We start from the raw sequence: 15,918 nt of genomic DNA, 5'->3' as shown, positions 1-15,918 counted from the left end.
GGTATCTTGTACTTGTTGTACAAATCTTCTCGATAATCTCACACATGTTGGATGTATATCCTCCACTAAAAGGTTTCGCGTGAAACCCTATCATCTTGGACATCTTTACATCGAGATTCACTATACCATGTTTTGACTATGGCCAAATCTTCAGCTGAGTCAAACTATGCCATGCTTGTAGAGGTATGAAGTATTTTTTATAGAGTGGTCGATAAAATAAAATTTGTAAAGTGTATGAAACTAGGTTTGTGTTGTTTGGGTGATTGATGGAGTAGGAGTGAGTAAAAGATGAAAGTTTGGGCCAAATTGGGTATGAGAAAGAGGTCCTTCTTGTATAGAGGACGACTTAACGACTAGTTTTTTTCCCGAAAGAGGTGAAATGATTGAGTACAATCAGCGCTCGTGAATGTCCTTAAAAACCGATGATAGGTTGATACCAACTAAAATCAGTTTATATGATTGTCAGTATCTACCATTATAACTTTAAAAATCAACAAAAAATTTGAAGTTTCCACTACCCAAAATCGGTTTATATGGTTGCATGCATATACCAATTTTGGTCTCCAAAATCAACAAAAAATGACAATTTTTCAGGATTGAAGAATCAATATGTATTAATATCTACAACACCCGATAGTTGGATGAAATCCATAAAATCGGTTGATATGCATAGCCGTATGGATTACAAAAAATAAGTTGAACCATGTATTAACCCATTACAAACCATAATAATTAAAAACCATAAGTTCATTCATGTACAAACATATTGTATCATAATTACAAACCATAAACGAAAAAGTCTTTCGATAACTATGAACCAAAAAAGTATCTTGCGACAAATATGGACCAAAAAAATATTAGAATATAAACTTACAATGTCTTAATTAGCATGATAATAAAGAGATATATATCAGGAAGATGCAACATTAGGACTAGCAGCAACAACACTGGGAGCAGCGGGAGCACCAACATTGATAGCAGCAGCAAGCAACTGCTCGAAGTTGATACAACTCCTCTATCTCCTCATCCTGGGCCATCCGAGCTCTAATTTATCCTCTTTTCCTCTTCTTGAAAATTTGCTAAGCTCCTCAACTTCTTCATACACGAGTTCATCGGCCACTCTCAATACCTTCTTTAGTTTAGTCTCTCGACCAAACACGAACTTTTATTGGCTCTTTATGATTACCTCTGCCTTCATCTTAACATCCCTTTCTTGGATATCCCGGTTTTAGAAGCTTAAGTGACTGAAATCCATATCTACAAAAAAAAAAATACAAGTATAATCAAAGAAGAAAAGGTTTAAGATGAACCCAGAGAATTGGTGGATAAGACACATACGCATTGATTCTGTCTACCAAATTCTACAGAAAATGGAACCCATATAACCGGTGGATAAGACACATACATAAGCACCAATTCTGACTACAGAAAAATTCTACAGAAAAATAAACACAAAATTGGTTAAAAAGACCAAAATTAATAATTTCTGGGTGAAAAGGACAGTTAGATTTTGATACTGTTTAAATGGACAAAACTTTAAAAATAGTCAGGATGTAAACAGTTTCATCCTGCCCATTTTCAAATATTTTTTCTTATTTTTAATTTACACAGGATGCATCAAATTTCATCTTTGCTATTTTTTAAGTTTAAGTCAGGATGAATCCAATATCATCCTTGCTATTTTTTTTTGTGTCCATTTCATCCAAACTAATTTTTACTCGTCCATTTGAACCGTGTTTTAAAAATATTTGGACAAGTGACCCATTTTCGAAAAATAAAACCCATAAGGAAAATATATATGGATATATACATATTCCAATAGAGGAAACTCAAGCCAAAAGAAAAAAAATCGGTATATAAGAAACATGTATATGAACCTATTATCATAACACAAAAATCCAAAAAATTAATCGACATAATCCGTCGATATTAAAGTATCTTATACACCGGTTTTGGATACGTTATTTAGACATGAAGAACATCGATACAATTGGTGGATGTAGACTATATTTTGCACCGGTTTTGACGAAGAACATGGCCACAATTGATGGACGCATATGAAATTTAAACAAGGATTGGACGGAAAATGCTGACAGGAGGGGTGTATCCTCAGTGATTTTGTGTGGGATCCGAACATATCATTTTGTGGGAGACTGATACCAAAAAAGAAATATCAAAAATGGTGGAGATTAGTATTTTTAGAATTTCGAAAAGTTTGATAGAAATGAAAAGCTTTTGTTGTTTAGCTTTTTCTTTTTTTCTTTTATTGATTAAAATAGAAAGACTTTTTTTTACAGTAATAAAAGTTAGGATTAAGTAAAGAGTAGTTTTTTTTTTGTTTTTTAATAAATACACAGGAAAACCCGAAGAAATTTGGTATTTTTATTCAAACACCCATATCCTAGTTTCGAGATGTGAAATTTTTTTGGTAGGCCTCAAATTGGCCAGGTGAATTCTGTTCAAACACTCAACCCAACAGTGTTGAGAGAAAATGACATGTGACGTAGATAACGCTGATGAATTGAAAGGTACCCAATTAATGAACAGCCAAGAGTCACTTGATGATACCAAAGCCGTGTTGGCATGTTATAGCCACACATATGTCTGGTGCTCTGCTAACTGACGTATTTGAGAAATAGCACTCGGAAAACCTTATTAATTACAAGATTCTTGGTAGAATTTTTGCTCTTAGGGCGTGTCAGCTCTGCTTGAACCCTACGCCATCAGCATTTTATTTATTTATTTTCGTACTTCTGGTTATCTTGTTGGAAAATGCGATAGTGTTTACAGGCTAATCATTTGGGATTAGAAATGAGAAAAACAAAAAATAAAATTATTCATTGCATGAGTGAATGTACCACCTCTTGAATTTCCCAATCGTTTTGTACGAAAACAGATCGAAAGGGATAAGATTACCATTTTTTGTTGAAACAAATAAGATTACCATTTTGTTTGATTAATTATACATTGGGTTAGCCTCATGTAGACACACAATCCATACATTGGGTTAGTCTAATGTGTAAAAATATACTTAAATAGTAGTGGGTAAAATTTGTGTTAGGTTTCACCTTTTATTAAAGAGGAATTAGGTTATGACTAATTTTCCATCAAAAAAGAAGAAGAAGGTTACGACTAATTCCCACGAAACATCAAAGTCCATATAATTAGGATTAGCCAAAAGGTTTATACATAAACTAATCAAATACGATTGGATTAGCCAAAAGGTTTAATCATAGCTTAATGACGTCTTCAAAAGCATAATCCTGCCTATGATTGAGAATTGCACTGTATAATTAAGAAATCTAATTAGACTTCCATTAATAATAAGAGAACGCGGAAACTTAAACTCGGTCATAAGGAAGGGTGGGTTTCGTCGCATTTTGATTGGTTGTTGCAACTTGTATTTTTTATTCATTTTTTGAAGCAGAACTTGTGATTCATGTTGCCATTAACTACCGTGTAGTTCTTCACATTGTTGATGATTGCAACACCCTAACAAATATGACCCTTCTTCTATGCATTTCTCTTCGCCAACTGACCTGGTCATCAAAAATAGACCTTTACCCGGCAAGTAGAGTCTCCAACAAAACCAAACTAAAGGAGTTGTTACTGTAGAAAAACAATGAAGCTGTTGGTTTTTGTTTGAAACTTGCCAGTGCAACAACTTTTACTGACCATTTAAAAGTTGGCTTTAGGCTCCAGAAATAAAGAGTTTCATTACTTTCTTCTTTTCTTTTTGAGGCATGATCACTTTCTTGTAGCATACTACTAACTTAAGACTTTCGAACCATAATCTCATAGTATCATCTCTTGCTGGCCAAGATTTCATTTTTACCAAATTTTTATCATTTTTCTTTTACAGTTTTTTTTTTTTTTTGATAATAAAATTTATAGAAGTTAAAAAACAAAACAAGCTTGTCCTTCATAGACATGGGTACAGGCACCCGGTCTATCTTGATCCAAAAGATGAAAGATACACACCAGAGGATAACCCCTGTAGTTACGGGTTGCTGTTGCATTAACAGTAGCATTTGCTAATGCAATTGCTGCCCGATTAGCTAGTTTATTGGTTGAAATATAGTTAAAACTTTTTGAAATGGTAAAAGTAAACAAAAAAATTTGAGGTTCTATCTTAAGGTTTTTTTTACCAACCTTAAAAGAAACCTCAAGCTTAAGAAATAGAATTTCATGTGCTTTTGATAGCTTCTTAATTAAGCTACCCGTACAAGATTTCCAATGGAGTCTCCCAAAAGGAAACCCTTTTGTAAAAAGAAAACTTTTTATCGTTACAAAAACGCTTTTTTCAAATACACTCAAAATTTCATATTTCCCGGTTGTCGCAAGAAAAGGAAAAGACATATTCCCCAAAATTACCCCTCAACTTCTCAAAAGTCAACCGAATCGACCTGTCTAAAGAGGGTACTTCCGTCAGAAAGGACAACCCATAGTGGAACGTCCAGCCATAGTCAACTTCCAACAAAAAATCATCACGAGCTAAATCAACAAATACACATGTCATAACGTCCGCGTACGGGACTACACTATTACGTAAAGAAAAAAACACCACAAAATATTAAAAAAAATCTCTCTTCCATTATCCAATCAGAAATAAACACGTGTCCGATCCAATTCCCATTTCTAAATTGGAATAATACCGGTGCCGCCGGTTTCCGAGTTGCTGCAAAACTAGTAGTACTATAAAACCCGGTTCGAGCCAAATTTAGAGGCCCAAATATTTATTTCCATATATTATTATTACTCACAGCCTGAAACCCTAATTTATAAAATTTCCAAATTTCACAGAAAAATCAATTCTTAAAATCCCCAATTCTCTTAAAAATTCTCTAAAATTCTGACCGATCAATCAATGGTAGCTGAAGGAGATATTGTTTGTCATCATCAAAGCATCCAAGTATTGGATGTTCAGTATCGATGTATTTCTTCTAATTCTAAACCTAATAATCATAATCAGAAAATTGAAGAAATCGTTGAAGAAATTGTTGAAATTTCCACCCCTTCTTCATCGTCCTCCGTGTATCAGCAAATTCGAGCTTCCGTCTCGATTCCAACCGAAAATTCACGTCCTGAAGTGGTATGTATCTCAATTTTGTTTTTTTTTACTTGTTTTTGATGAATTTTGATTAGGGTTTTTGGTTATTTTTGTTCTGTGTTTGATCTGTTTTATCTTAATTCTTTTGTTATAAGGAAAAAGGTGAAATTTTTATAGAATTGTAAATGATTTTTTGGTTTCCTGAAGTTTATGGTTAGATCTCGAATCTGGGTTCTTAAACCAAGGACCTAGATCTCATTTTTAGTGCGTTGTTGATGATTGATTACGTGATTTTAGATGATTTATTGTAGATGAAGAACTCATCAGGCTTCGTACTTTTAGTTTGTTGCGCGTATAATATTGACTTAGCTACCAGGAGATGCCTTTTATTGTATACACTAATATAGAAAAAAATTCAAGCTACTTTACGCGGGTATTGACTTTGAATTAGAATTTGCATGTATTGATTGGATTATGTTCTTGTTCAAGTTTGAAAGTCTTATGGTTTTTTAGTTCTGCTTCTGCAATTCCATAATATTCAGGTGTTTAGCCAATTGCGATCTCATATACATAGTTAAAGTCATCGTTCTTAGATAACTTAAAAACATTGGTTAACGCTCGTCTGAACTTCTATGACCATAAATTTATTATTTTTTGTTTGGGTTGTTGTAGGTTATGAATTAATGAACTTAAGGATTTTTTTTCGTGCTGCTTTCATTTGACGTGTTCAATAAATTTCGAATACCACATTCTGTTGACTTAACTAGTTTTGTTAACTTTGATCAAGTCTGAAAGTCTTAACTATAATTTTATGACTTTGATCAGGCCCGTAAGACCTCTGATCTCAATTCAGATGGTTCCTTGGGATCGTCTGTTGTTCAATTTATGCCAACCATCCATTCTGGCAGTTTTTCTGATATTGGGCTACGGAGATTTATGGAAGATGAGCATATAATGATTGATGACCTATCATCTCATTTTGATCCAGTCTTCAAGTTTCCGACACCGAGTGCATTTTACGGGGTATGTCCTTAATCCTTACAAACTCTAAAATTACTAGTTAGAAAGAACACCATTCATAAGAAGTCTCGTAGAATCCAAGAATATAGACCTGCTTGCCACCCATTCCAGAGTAGACAGTTTCAGGAAAACTACATATTTATCTGGTACGATACAAACTATATCTTACGTATTTGATTACTTGATTCAGGTGTTTGATGGCCATGGAGGTGCAGAGGCAGCAGCATATATGAAAGAAAATGCACTTAGATTCTTTTTTGAAAATGCTGATATTCCACAGACTTATGTGAGTGATGATGACGATAATTTAGTAGAAGAGGTAGTGAATTCGTTCCGGAGAGCATTTCTTTTGGCAGATGATGCTTTGGCTGATGACTGCAATGTGAGCAGTTCATCAGGAACAACAGCTATTACAGCCCTGGTCCTAGGAAGGTTCGTGTGCTATTTTCAGTTATATGTTTCTAGGCTAGTGTTCAGATGATCTAGGAAGAATAAGATATTCTATAGATTTGAATTCTTTTCAATTTTGTGTCTTTTGTTATTTTCTCAGTGGCTTACTTATGTATTTAAAATTCAATGGTTGTTACAGACGTTTACTTGTGGCAAATGCTGGTGATTGTCGTGCTGTTCTGAGCCGTAAAGGGATAGCCATCGACATGTCCCAAGACCACAAGCCCATCCATCCACCAGAGCGAAGACGGATAGAGCAGCTTGGTGGGTATGTTGACGATGGGTATCTGAATGGAGTACTATCAGTAACCCGGGCTCTTGGCGATTGGGACATGAAGTTCCCCAGGGGCTCCCCATCACCTCTCATAGCAGAGCCAGAGTTCCGCCAGGCCATCCTCACAAAGGACGATGAGTTTCTCATAATTGGATGTGACGGTCTGTGGGATGTAATGACCAGCCAACAAGCAGTCAGTTTTGTACGTCGCTGTCTTAGAAGGCATGATAGTCCACAGCAGTGCGCCAGGAACCTTATTAAGGAGGCACTTAGACTCAACACAGGGGATAACCTTACCGTGATTGTGATTTGCTTTTTGGATAGCAGGGAAATGTTTCCATCCCCACCAAGACAACGCAAGGGTAGATGGTGTTTTTCTGCCGAGGCCTTGTTTACCTTAGGGTGCCACATGGATGCAAACGACAGCAAAAATTGATACTGATTCCTAGAATGTATTAGGAGGGTGCTGTTACAACTGAGATGGAGAATTATATTGTTGCTGTTTTTGGCTGCTTCAGCTGTTATGGGAGTTCTAGAGAAAAAGCAACCATCATTTTTGTAGGAAGGGGACATGGATTCCATTGAATTCAACTTAAGGAGACACTAAATTATAGTGATAGGATTCATTAGCTCATTTATTTTGTTGTAGCAGTATTTATCATTGCCAGTTCATCTAAATGTAAATACTGTTGAATTAGGTAAGTGAGTAGTGAGTTATTCAGGAGATTTTAGGGCAGCCAGGCACAGGTTAGTCATCTTAGGAGTAGCAGTTACTTGAGATTTTTAAATTAGTTATAGTATTTGTAATGATATGCGGCTGCCCCCATTGATGATTGATCTTGTGAAAAATAAAATTAGTATTTTATTATTAATTTCAAATTGGCTTTTCATTTGTTGAATCTCGATGGCTTTGTTTTTGTGTGTTATGAGCTTTCGACAGTCTGTAAGAAAGAATTTAATAATTTCATTTGATAAAATAAACAACTTTGTTTCAAAGTCGTGTGTTTGCTGCAAATGCAACAAAGAAAACGTGCAACCAATTTCTTTATTTTCATTTATTCAAAGGGGTAGGAGCCGTTTGACATGACAAAGTCCGGGATCTAATACGGGATAATAACTCATCCTACTGTACCTCAGTTTGATCTAATAAAATAAGTCAAAATTGACACCAATGGGGTGGTGGCGCAGTTGGCTAGCGCGTAGGTCTCATAGCTATCTAGAGTAATCCTGAGGTCGAGAGTTCGAGCCTCTCTCACCCCATCAATTCTTTTTATTTCAGCTTCTTATCCCCCCATTACTTTGTTTTATTTTTCCCAGCTTCTTACAAGCATTTCTGAGCTCTTTCTTTCTTTTTACCCCCTACGGCCTACACACTGTCAGCCATCATTGCTGAAGAGCTATGCATATCTGCAACATGGCATGCAAATAGAAGAATATTCTACGGTTCTACCAACCAAATGAAATGTGTCAAACCCTTAAACCCTTCTCTATCCTATAAATACCAGCAAAACTCATTCCTAATGATTCATCTCATTCACTATTGAAACCCCTACAACAAATTAAGCTTAGCCTATTTCAAGATGAAGTCCTCATCTTTAGTTTGTCTTGGTTTTTGCTTTCTTTTTGTGTTGAATGGTTGTTTAGCTCAGATAGAACAGCAAGGAGGAGGATGGCAAACCCAGCAACAACAACAATCACGCCATTACCAAGGCCAAAGCCAGTGTCGAATTGAGAACATCAATGCACAAGAACCTAACCGCCGTGTTGAGTCCGAAGCTGGTGTTACAGAGTTTTGGGACCAGAATAACGAACAATTCGACTGTGCTGGTGTCGCTCCTGCTCGATATATTCTTCAGCCTAGAGGACTTCTCTTGCCATTTTTTGTTAATGCACCTAGACTTGTCTACATTGTTCAAGGTCTAGATCTGTTCCCTAATATTACTTCTAATTCCACATTTCAATTTCTGCTAGCAGCATTAGTAACACCCTCAGCATTGCATGTACTAATGCAGGTAGGGGTATGTCTGGAGCTCTAATTCCTGGCTGTCCTGAAACTTTCCACTCAATTCGACAATCTGTGCAACTAAGAGGAAGAAGCCAGCAACAGGGAGCCAGAGATCAACATCAAAAGATCCGTAGCGTCCAACAAGGAGACATTTTGGCTTTGCCTGCTGGAGTAACCAATTGGTTGTACAACGAGGGAGAGACCCCACTTATTGCTGTCTCCCTTCATGACACAAGCAGTAACGCTAACCAGCTCGATCGCAACCTCAGGGTACATGAAATGATCAATCCTCTTGTCTTACTGATGAATTATGTCATACTCAAATCTGACACATATATCATGTATGCTAAACGTATATTTATATGCTGTGTAGAGATTTCAATTGGCTGGAAGTCAGCAAACACAAATTAGCTCATACCAACAACGACAACAACAGCGTCAACAATTACGAGGCCAGCAAGATATCCCAGAAAACAACATCTTCAATGGCTTCAACGTCGAAACCTTGGCTGAGGCTTTTGGAGTGAGCACCGAGACAGCAAGGAGACTACAAGGACAAGATGACCAGAGAGGTAACATCGTTTTCGTTGAAGGCGGGCTTCAAGTTATCAGGCCACAACAAGGAGAAGAAGAAGAGCAACAAGAACAGCGTCACAGGACCACAAACGGGTTAGAGGAAACTATTTGCAGTATGAGGCTCAAGCAGAACATAGCGAATCCAACTAGAGCTGATGTTTACTCAGAAAAAGCTGGAAGAATCACTTCTCTCAACAGTCAGAAGTTACCCATCCTTAACTACCTCCAAATGAGCGCTGAGAGAGGAGTTCTTTACCAGGTAACAACGTCATTCATTAACGATTGAATTTCTGAAATCCAGAGTAAAGAATTTTTGTCTCACACATGCATGATGCTCTATATGCAGAATGCTCTACTTGCGCCACACTGGAACTTGAATGCCCACAGCGTGATCTACGTTACCAGAGGAAGCTGTAGGTGTCAGATTGTGGGTAACCAAGGTCGCCAAGTCTTCAACGGACAACTCAACCAAGGACAGATGTTGGTTGTTCCTCAGAACTTCGTCGTGGTTAAACAGGCTGGAAATGAAGGATTTGAATGGGTATCATTCAAGACTAACGACAACGCAATGACAAGTCCATTAGTCGGTAAGACTTCCGTGTTAAGAGCAATGCCAGTAGATGTATTGATGAATGCTTATCAGATCTCAAGGGAAGAAGCAAATAGATTGAAGTATAACAGACAAGAAGAGATGATGATACTTAGCCCCGGATCTAGGTCTCAGTCTCAGGTTAGGGCTTCTGCTTAAGCATATATAATGCATGAATTAGATCATTTCCCAGGGGTTTAGGTATGGCGTTGATAACTTGGTATTAATAAATCTGATCTTCAAAAGGCTGCAGTTGGTTCAGCTTAATTACATGCATGAGGCATGATGTTATAACAGCTATTTAGAGTACTGATAATGAATAAAATTTCTATTGTAATGTTTCTCTATCTGTTTTACTGGTTTATTCGCCATGAGATGATTTCATCTGCTAGACACGATACAAAATGACTTGTCAGGTATCAATATTGTAGAACATTACTACTGCTTGAGTAGTAAGTATGTGACCTAAAATATGTAAAGCAACAAGATTGCACTAATGACCAAATATCCTAAAATATGTACAAATTGGAGTCAAATTTTCTCAGCCTAAACGTTTTGTCTACTTGATATCCTAATAGTTTGGGATTAGGAAAGGTGAATACATTTATAGAGAAGGGTAAGATATTGTCAGGAATCAGTAAACATGTAATGGATTGATATATGTTGGCTCGTAAACAAGCAAAGACAATACATTTACAAAAAAAGAAAAGCTTTGTCTTGTTTGAAATCTGCCATGTATGTCATCATTGTTATCATTTACAAAAGAAAGAGATTGAGACCAAGTAATAAAGATCTCAATAAATAATATCGAGCTTCAGAAATGTTACTTGGAATGATGCACGAGAATTATCATGTGTATGTTTTTGCAACCTTTGTGAACCTCTCCAAACCACGCACAAGCAAATTTTCAAGAAGGGGCTTTAGTGCCTGAAGAAAATGCACAGCAACAAGAATTAGAATATGGAATGGAGAATGAAATTGGAGTTAATGCTCCCAATTCAACCAGGATAATCTGCAGGTGAGGTTTATTAAACTTACTGATGATACTGGAGTCAGAATTTGAGGAATCTCGTAAGAAACTGTCAGCTGGAAAAGAAAAAAAAAGAGCAACGGAATTATACAAGGAAGACCATAATATGCTCCAATCACCAAAAGATGAAAGCAGAAAAAGAAAACAGCAAATGGCAGCACAGGACAACTTCAATGAGTACTTTCCCGCCTCAACAAATTGAAACCAAAAAGGGAAGGCCTCTCTATGATATCTTTCTTATCAGACCCAGATCTATGAACCTATCTCTTTATAGCATACCAAGGACCATCTCGTGCTTTTACGAGCTTAGACTTTAGACCTTTTAATCAGTATTTTCCTCACACTAGGCAGGAAGTAAGAGTAACTGCAGTTTATCTCACACCAACAATAGCAATGCTCAGATAGCCATATTGATAAGGGGAAAAACAGGAATAAAAAGGAAAAGTATTCTCACTTCTACGGTGCACGACGTAGGACTTTTTGGAAAAAATCGTACGACTCCTCTGTAATATGAAAAAGAGAACAACTTATCAAATACTAACAGAAAAATGATTCAGGAAACATGAGGAAGCATCACACATTGACTTTTTATGCTTGGACATAGATATGTAGAGTTGTGTTCCGAGTTCCGATATCAGCATGGTTTTAAAGGTAGTGCCTGTAAGCAACCTGTGGGTGTGCCAAAAAATCCTTTTGACAGGCTTACAAACTAACCTTCAATCAATGGAAGGTTGATAGACTTGGTTTTAAAGGTATGTTTATTGCGTAATTAAAATGTAAAGGTAGTCCTTGTGAGCAACTTGTGGGTGTGCCAAAAAATCCTTTTGACAGGCTTACGAACTAACCTTCAATCAATAGAAGATCGATAGACTTGGTTTTAAACTTTAAAGCTATGTTTACTGTGTAGTTAGAATGTAAAGGTAATCCTTGTAAGCGACAAAAAATCCTTTTGATAGACTTGGCTAAACAATTTAATTAACCGAATTCCCTAAAAAAAATAAAAATCTGACAAACTGACACTTATCACTCTACTGTTGCTAGTGATCTCACATACCTGTTAGGTAGACCTTCTAATGATCGCCAGTGGATTTTTTGGTTGGGTATCGGCTGCAAGGAAAGTCATGTACGTTTAGCCAAACAATATCCCGAGCCTTTCAATACTCAAATAAACGATAGCCTCAAGTTGAATGAACCCTGACCTGCATATTGCGAGCAAGCCAAGAAAACTCAATATCTTGACCAAATGCCTTATACTTCAATGACCACCTTGATAAATCAGGCTTATCTTCCAGTACCTGTTAACTATCAATGAGCATCAGATTTTAGTAGACTTGCTTATGTATGCATACAACAAAGCTAAGAAGAACACCGGGAATAGAGTAATTCCATTGGCCGAACTATATTTTGTGTACTGAAGGATCATAACTTTTATACTTTGCATGTATCAGTGAATAACTACTATTGAAGCTTCTACACAGTGTATATGTTCATAGCTCAGGGCCTCCAGGCCATACTTCTAAGCTATACATTGTACAGACGACTCACATTTTCTACTCCTAAGCTTGTAAGAAACATACTCAAAGCCGCATACCGGTACAAACCTTAACAGTTGATATGAAAGGCATCCAACGGGGAATAGCTTCACGATCCAAGTAACAATTATACGCAGTTGAGACAGGAACATCAATATCCATCTTAACCCTGCATCAACAGTTATGCAAAGTCAAACAGTCAAAATAAAAGTCAAAATTGGCAAAACTTGATAACAAGTCAAATATGAATGAATTAAGGAATTTTACGTGCAATCTTGCCACTCCATGAAAATTGGAGAAATGGGTCTTCTTCTTCTGATACTGTTAAGGTTTCGATTTCCCCCATTAGCATATAAAAGTTTGTTGTTTCTGAAGAATGTCTGATTCAGTGATGAAGTAGTTCTTACTCTTCTGGTAGTTGAAAATGGAGTCAAGGAACTCAGTTTTGAAGTAGAGGTAGTAGTTGAGGAGTTTGAGCAATGAAGTAAAACTGTGGTAGTTGAAGTAAATGACATGATTGCTGAAGACAACATCATTTCTCTAAGAGAGAGATATTAAGTAAGAGAGATGATATTGTAGGAGCAACGAGTGACTGTCACATGATATTAACCATCTGGTTTTCAATGGAGGCCCATACTCAATAAAGCCCATATACATGAATTCCATCTGAAATTTGTTACCAATTACATTTACAACATGCTGATAATAAGATATGTTCTCGACATCTTTAAAGACCAAGGAACACGTACAATGAGTACACTTAAAGAAAATACATGTAAAGGCAGTTATTGATCCTCTCGGTGGAAGTTCAATTCTTATATACATAAGATTTTGAAAAATAGATGTAAGCTACTAAGTTTAGTGCACTAAGTCCAGCAAGAAGCCAGTAGAAAGAATCAAGACGTGCACGATTTAGATTGTCAGAAAACCAACTAGAATGACCGCTAACTTTAGTTGCCTTCTCAATAGCAAAGATGAGAAACCCACTGAAAAACTCCCCAACACCATATATGCAAAGGCTAAGGGAACTGCCCATACTCTTCATATCATCGGGTACTTGATCATAAAAGAATTCCTGTATGCCAACTATGGTGAAAACCTCGGAAAGACCGACCAATATGTACTGAGGAGCCAACCACCACACGCTCATAGGAATTGTTTCTTTAGGATTGTCGATTAGTCCGAAATCAAGAGCAGTTTGAAGTCTTGCTTTCTCAACTACAGCAGCTACCAACATGGATATCATAGATAGAAACAACCCGCAACCCATTCTCTGAAGCATCGTTATGCCGTTAGGTTTGCCAGTGAAAGATCGAGCTAAAGGAACACAAAACCAATCGTAAATGGGAATAAAAAGAACAACAGACAAGGAGAGGAGGATTAAAAGTGATGCAGCTGGTATCTGGATGCTTATCCCCCCCACTGATCTGTCCATGGTGTGCCCTTGCTTAGTGAAGAAGGTCAGGGTTTGAGAAGACACAACTCCGTACATCACAAGTGTAATCCATATTGGTACTAAACGCAGGACCCCTTTGGCATCTTCGAGTTGATCGATGCCGATATTATTCATCAACACTTTGTCCAAGAACCTGTGCAAGTTTATAGTAAATGCAAATGATATATGTACATTAGCTGATATTTAGACAAATTTGCTTTGAAATTCTATGAGATGTGTTTAGACAAATTTGCTTACCTGAACTGGTGAGCTCGAAGACGATTACCATGATTGGACACTGTGATCCAGTCCTCCTCTTGCGGAGCAATTGAGGATGAGGCAGTTTTCCAGTTCTTTACGGCAACTACATAGACTTCAACTATTCTTAATAACGGGTTTTCCTTGACCACTTTAACACTAAAAGTATAAGTTCTGGTTCCAAGCAAGAAAACAACGAGTGATACGGCCATGGAAACGGCAGGAAAACCGAAACCCAGACTCCAACTCAAGTTTTCTTGAATATATATAAAGATCAAACGAGAAAGAGTACTGCCAACACATATCCCGAAAAGCCACCAATTGAAAAACGAGCTTTTGGATGTGTATTCTTCTTGTTTACGTACATCAAACTGGTCAGCTCCAAATGCTTGTGCACATGGCTTAAATCCAGCCTTCCCAATTGCTATGAGGTACAAAGAAATGAAAAAGAGGATGACTTGGAAAGAATTAGAAACACATGAGACATTGGTTCCTATGTCCTTAAGGCAATCTGTCGGATTCTTTACAGGTGCAGGAGGAAGCACAACTGATAGAGTTAACAATCCAAATCCCTGAGCACATCACAAAAGTTATTGTATTGTTAGGCAAAGTTGCATCCTAGCATATTCTGAAGCCGAATTGGAGCACAAGATACCATATGGTTATTAGGGGGGAGAGAGAGAGAAGTTACGTACCATAAGATAGATAAGAGAAGAGAACAATATGGTACGATATCGGCCAAGATAAGAGTCAGCGATGAAGGCGGTAACCAGAGGAAGCATCCAAACAACACCAGACCAAACATTGATGTTGAAAGCAGCTATAGCTGTTGATTGATGGAGTGGACCAGTTAGATAAGTGATCAAGTTTGAAGCAATTCCATAGTAAGCCATGGTTTCTAATATCTCGGCTACAATTATGAACCATGCCGATCTCCATCCACCAATACCAACCTTATGTGAACTTCTATTACTTTCCAATTCGTTTCCTCCGTAATCCACCACACCTTCAACTACACATATGCTACTGCTAATCTGACTTCCTAGTCCATCTTTATGATCACCCCGGTCTAGTAAAGATTCATACTGACCATGTTCTTGATTTTCACTTCCTCCATTAAGACCCATCTCTTTCTCTCTCTCTCAGTTGAAACATATACATATTTAAATATGAACTATATTATTTGCATCAAATTTGATTCCTATGACCCAATAAAATTGTTTTTGTTTGTTTATAATTTAGAAGCGGGGTTAGTGCCCAATTACATCATTGTTCTTGTCCTTGTCCTTGTTCAAGACCCATATAAGCTTGTTGGTGTTTGTAGTTTAGTTGATAAAAATAATTTGCTCATGTCTGATTAGGGTGTTATTCTGATATTTTATATCAAGTGGCAACCAACTAAGATTTATTTAGAGCAAGTCTTATGGTGGAATCCAATCTATTCCAAGTGTGGAAAAACCATGAAATGTCAAGTCTAGTAGTTTCCAAGTTCGGGCTTTCCACAAAAAATTTAAGGAGAATTCCATGATTTGGTGGAAGGGTTCGTGGAATCCATCTAAACGCCAATAAGAATAGCGCTAAACGCAAATAAGATTGGCGCTAAAAAAACGCCATTAAGAATTGTGTTTTTTTTATCCGTAGATTTAAAATGAGTTGTTGAAATCTAACGGCTGAAAAAAAATTCCATTCTTAATTGCGT

General features: G+C 36.9%; 4 protein-coding genes and 1 non-coding gene across 5 annotated transcripts; 3 read left to right on the top strand and 2 right to left on the bottom strand.

The window, feature by feature from the left end:
• The first annotated feature begins 4,756 nt into the window (after window positions 1-4,756).
• LOC113357971 (probable protein phosphatase 2C 47) lies at window positions 4,757-7,693 on the top strand. The gene is made up of 4 exons (XM_026601460.1): window positions 4,757-5,092; window positions 5,876-6,073; window positions 6,261-6,502; window positions 6,660-7,693. Exons 1-4 carry the CDS (start codon window positions 4,868-4,870, stop codon window positions 7,228-7,230), a joined length of 1,236 nt encoding a protein of 411 aa, XP_026457245.1. The 5' UTR covers window positions 4,757-4,867; the 3' UTR covers window positions 7,231-7,693.
• A 274-nt stretch (window positions 7,694-7,967) lies between these two features.
• On the top strand, window positions 7,968-8,054 carry TRNAM-CAU. The gene is given in 2 exon segments: window positions 7,968-8,005; window positions 8,019-8,054. It is a non-coding gene; the product is annotated as a tRNA-Met (tRNA).
• Window positions 8,055-8,364: 310 nt separating this feature from the next.
• LOC113361881 (11S globulin subunit beta-like) lies at window positions 8,365-10,256 on the top strand. Its single transcript, XM_026604967.1, has 4 exons — window positions 8,365-8,711; window positions 8,807-9,069; window positions 9,173-9,634; window positions 9,722-10,256. Exons 1-4 carry the CDS (start codon window positions 8,375-8,377, stop codon window positions 10,121-10,123), a joined length of 1,464 nt encoding a protein of 487 aa, XP_026460752.1. The 5' UTR covers window positions 8,365-8,374; the 3' UTR covers window positions 10,124-10,256.
• Window positions 10,257-10,593: 337 nt separating this feature from the next.
• Window positions 10,594-13,093, bottom strand: LOC113357970. The gene is made up of 7 exons (XM_026601459.1): window positions 12,794-13,093; window positions 12,596-12,695; window positions 12,194-12,289; window positions 12,049-12,101; window positions 11,449-11,497; window positions 11,003-11,050; window positions 10,594-10,891 (listed from the first exon to the last, which is right to left on the bottom strand). The coding sequence occupies exons 1-7, from the start codon at window positions 13,060-13,062 to the stop codon at window positions 10,814-10,816; spliced, it is 693 nt and encodes a 230-aa protein (XP_026457244.1). The 5' UTR covers window positions 13,063-13,093; the 3' UTR covers window positions 10,594-10,813.
• Window positions 13,094-13,223: 130 nt separating this feature from the next.
• On the bottom strand, window positions 13,224-15,346 carry LOC113360322 (protein NRT1/ PTR FAMILY 5.10-like). Its single transcript, XM_026603842.1, has 3 exons — window positions 14,915-15,346; window positions 14,220-14,791; window positions 13,224-14,115 (listed from the first exon to the last, which is right to left on the bottom strand). Exons 1-3 carry the CDS (start codon window positions 15,344-15,346, stop codon window positions 13,335-13,337), a joined length of 1,785 nt encoding a protein of 594 aa, XP_026459627.1. The 3' UTR covers window positions 13,224-13,334.
• Window positions 15,347-15,918: the final 572 nt, after the last annotated feature.

The sequence above is a fragment of the Papaver somniferum genome, chromosome 3 (genome assembly GCF_003573695.1).
Source record: "Papaver somniferum cultivar HN1 chromosome 3, ASM357369v1, whole genome shotgun sequence".
Lineage (NCBI taxonomy): Eukaryota > Viridiplantae > Streptophyta > Magnoliopsida > Ranunculales > Papaveraceae > Papaver > Papaver somniferum.
Note: the sequence above shows the minus strand (reverse complement) of the source record. Positions and strands in the feature narration are given on the sequence as shown.

Excerpts from the sequence above, each read along its gene's own strand:
- LOC113357971 (XM_026601460.1), top strand. The coding sequence starts at position 4,868 with ATGGTAGCTGAAGGAGATATTGTTTGTCATCATCAAAGCATCCAAGTA. Across the intron at positions 5,093-5,875 it reads AAAATTCACGTCCTGAAGTG|GCCCGTAAGACCTCTGATCT; the intron begins GTATGTATCTCA and ends GACTTTGATCAG. Across the intron at positions 6,074-6,260 it reads CACCGAGTGCATTTTACGGG|GTGTTTGATGGCCATGGAGG; the intron begins GTATGTCCTTAA and ends TACTTGATTCAG.
- LOC113361881 (XM_026604967.1), top strand. The coding sequence starts at position 8,375 with ATGAAGTCCTCATCTTTAGTTTGTCTTGGTTTTTGCTTTCTTTTTGTG. Across the intron at positions 9,070-9,172 it reads AGCTCGATCGCAACCTCAGG|AGATTTCAATTGGCTGGAAG; the intron begins GTACATGAAATG and ends TATGCTGTGTAG. Across the intron at positions 9,635-9,721 it reads AGAGAGGAGTTCTTTACCAG|AATGCTCTACTTGCGCCACA; the intron begins GTAACAACGTCA and ends CTCTATATGCAG.
- LOC113357970 (XM_026601459.1), bottom strand. The coding sequence starts at position 13,062 with ATGATGTTGTCTTCAGCAATCATGTCATTTACTTCAACTACCACAGTT. Across the intron at positions 12,102-12,193 it reads GGCTTGCTCGCAATATGCAG|CCGATACCCAACCAAAAAAT; the intron begins GTCAGGGTTCAT and ends CTTTCCTTGCAG. Across the intron at positions 11,498-12,048 it reads TTAGAAGGTCTACCTAACAG|AGGAGTCGTACGATTTTTTC; the intron begins GTATGTGAGATC and ends TTCATATTACAG.
- LOC113360322 (XM_026603842.1), bottom strand. The coding sequence starts at position 15,346 with ATGGGTCTTAATGGAGGAAGTGAAAATCAAGAACATGGTCAGTATGAA. Across the intron at positions 14,792-14,914 it reads CTTCTCTTATCTATCTTATG|GGATTTGGATTGTTAACTCT; the intron begins GTACGTAACTTC and ends TGATGTGCTCAG. Across the intron at positions 14,116-14,219 it reads CTTCGAGCTCACCAGTTCAG|GTTCTTGGACAAAGTGTTGA; the intron begins GTAAGCAAATTT and ends AAACTTGCACAG.